Source organism: Stegastes partitus, unplaced genomic scaffold (genome assembly GCF_000690725.1).
Source record: "Stegastes partitus isolate 25-593 unplaced genomic scaffold, Stegastes_partitus-1.0.2 Scaffold1216, whole genome shotgun sequence".
Classification (NCBI taxonomy): domain Eukaryota; kingdom Metazoa; phylum Chordata; class Actinopteri; family Pomacentridae; genus Stegastes; species Stegastes partitus.
The window spans coordinates 239,404-241,200 of record NW_007578947.1 but is presented as its reverse complement, the minus strand read 5'-3'; the positions used below and the strand labels follow the sequence as shown (position 1 = coordinate 241,200).

The 1,797-nt window shown below is 43.4% G+C and overlaps 1 protein-coding gene across 1 annotated transcript in view; it reads left to right on the top strand.

Annotated features, from left to right (window-relative positions):
* Window positions 1–881: 881 nt before the first annotated feature.
* The window catches only part of LOC103368885 (glucose-6-phosphatase), a gene marked incomplete at its 5' end in the record, with an annotated part of 2,044 nt that continues 1,128 nt past the window's right edge, over window positions 882–1,797 (top strand). Inside the window, 3 exons of the mRNA XM_008297414.1 lie at window positions 882–943; window positions 1,463–1,568; window positions 1,650–1,765. Of these exons, the coding sequence (XP_008295636.1) occupies window positions 882–943; window positions 1,463–1,568; window positions 1,650–1,765 (284 nt within the window). The remainder of the gene's footprint in view (window positions 944–1,462; window positions 1,569–1,649; window positions 1,766–1,797) is intronic.

Genomic DNA, 1,797 nt, shown 5'->3' with positions numbered 1-1,797 from the left:
TGGCTCCACAGCGCCACCTTGAAAATTTCAAAGAAGTCCTATCGGAAGCACGTTTGACAGCGACGCAATTCGGAATGCATATAGAGCTGGTCGGCACAAATAAAAATTTCTCTCCGCTCCAAGCTCTAAAATGCAACACGGCTCAACTGCGCCCTCGCCGTGCGCGAAGGCCGACAAGCGTAGGGCGAGGACCCGTCCATCGCCGCTTGCGGCTTTAATTGTATTTGCTCTTTTTTCCTTTTGTACATCTGCATGTACGCGCTGGATGAATGTAGCCACGAATACTTACTTGAACACTGTCAAAATTATCCAGACCAACGCCAAGCTTTTGAGTTCCAGTGAATTTTATTTGGACCATTTCTTCTGCCTTAAAATGACGAAAACCAGTTACAAAAAGATGGCGAGACATCATGTTAGACATGCAGATGATGAATTTTAACTATTTATATTTTGATCTTTTTATTTCGATATTCCAAAATTAATCATACCCCAAGAAAGCGTCACTTTATGAGAAAATGCAGCTTCTATACCTTCCTAAATGCTCAGTGTTGTAATAAACTGAGAGCAGCTGACACAGGCGTTCTAAGAGCTTAGTGAGATACCGTAGTTGTGCATTGTGGAAAGAGGGTACAGTGGCCACAATACAAAGCATCATCAAACTGTACAAGAAGTTCCAAACTGTGAAGAATCTCAAAGGGAACACAAAAGTGAACGAAGAAGAATCCAAGAAACCAACATCACCTTGATGAATGTGAGCATTTCTGGTACCAACATGTACATCAGACTCTGAATAACGATGGACTCCATGAAGACCAACGAGGACTAAACTTCCACAAGACAAAGAAGAAAGCTGCTGATCATCAGTTCTGTGTTCGGATCAGACGAAAATCAAAGAAAGGAGAAGTTTTCAACTCCAAGAACTCCATCGACACGGTCAAACATGGTGAGAATGTGACGCTTTGGGGGAGTTTTCAGCCTCGTCAAAGTAAAACAGCGTCATGAGAAAAGAGGACGACATGAAGGTTGTTGAAGAAAACATCAGACAGTCTGCAGAAAAACTTCTAACAAAGATCTGAACAAGGTGTTGAAGAACTGGTGAACAGAAAACAATGTTGTTGGAATCCAGAATCTGTGGAGGAACCTGAAGACCAGAGCGATGAAGAGGAAGATTCAACCTCAAAGAGCTGCAGATCATCACAAAGAGGAACTAAATCCCGGTGGAGAGGTGAAGACAGACTGTTGGTGAACGTAAGAACTGTTTGATTGATGTAGACGGACCATAAAAAACACAGAAATAGTTCAAATTCATCCTGAACATCTCCAACGCAAAGTCTCACCATCTTTGGTCACATGTTCACATCATTTCCAGCCTGAAAAAAATCTACCAGTTGAATAAAAAAAATCACAATAAATCTAAATGTAGCATGAGAAAAACATGAAACATTCAGTGTGTGTCTTGCAGGAAGCCCTTCAGGACATGCTATGGGTGCAGCTGGTGTCTGGTATGTGATGGTGACAGCGCTGCTCTCCGTCGCAACAGAAAAACAATGTCCTCCTTTACTATACAAGTAAGTCTGCGGCGGTGCAGTCATTTATTTATTTGAAAAGATGCTACCGGTGGCGCTCACCGTCAGTGTTTCCTTTGTCAGACTGCTGCAGATGATCCTGTGGACGCTGATGATCCTGGTGATGCTGGGGGTCTGCATGTCCAGAGTCTACATGGCGGCTCACTTCCCTCACCAGGTCGTCGCTGGAGTCGTTACAGGTCGGTCCACCTTAAGAGCTAAAAACAACAGA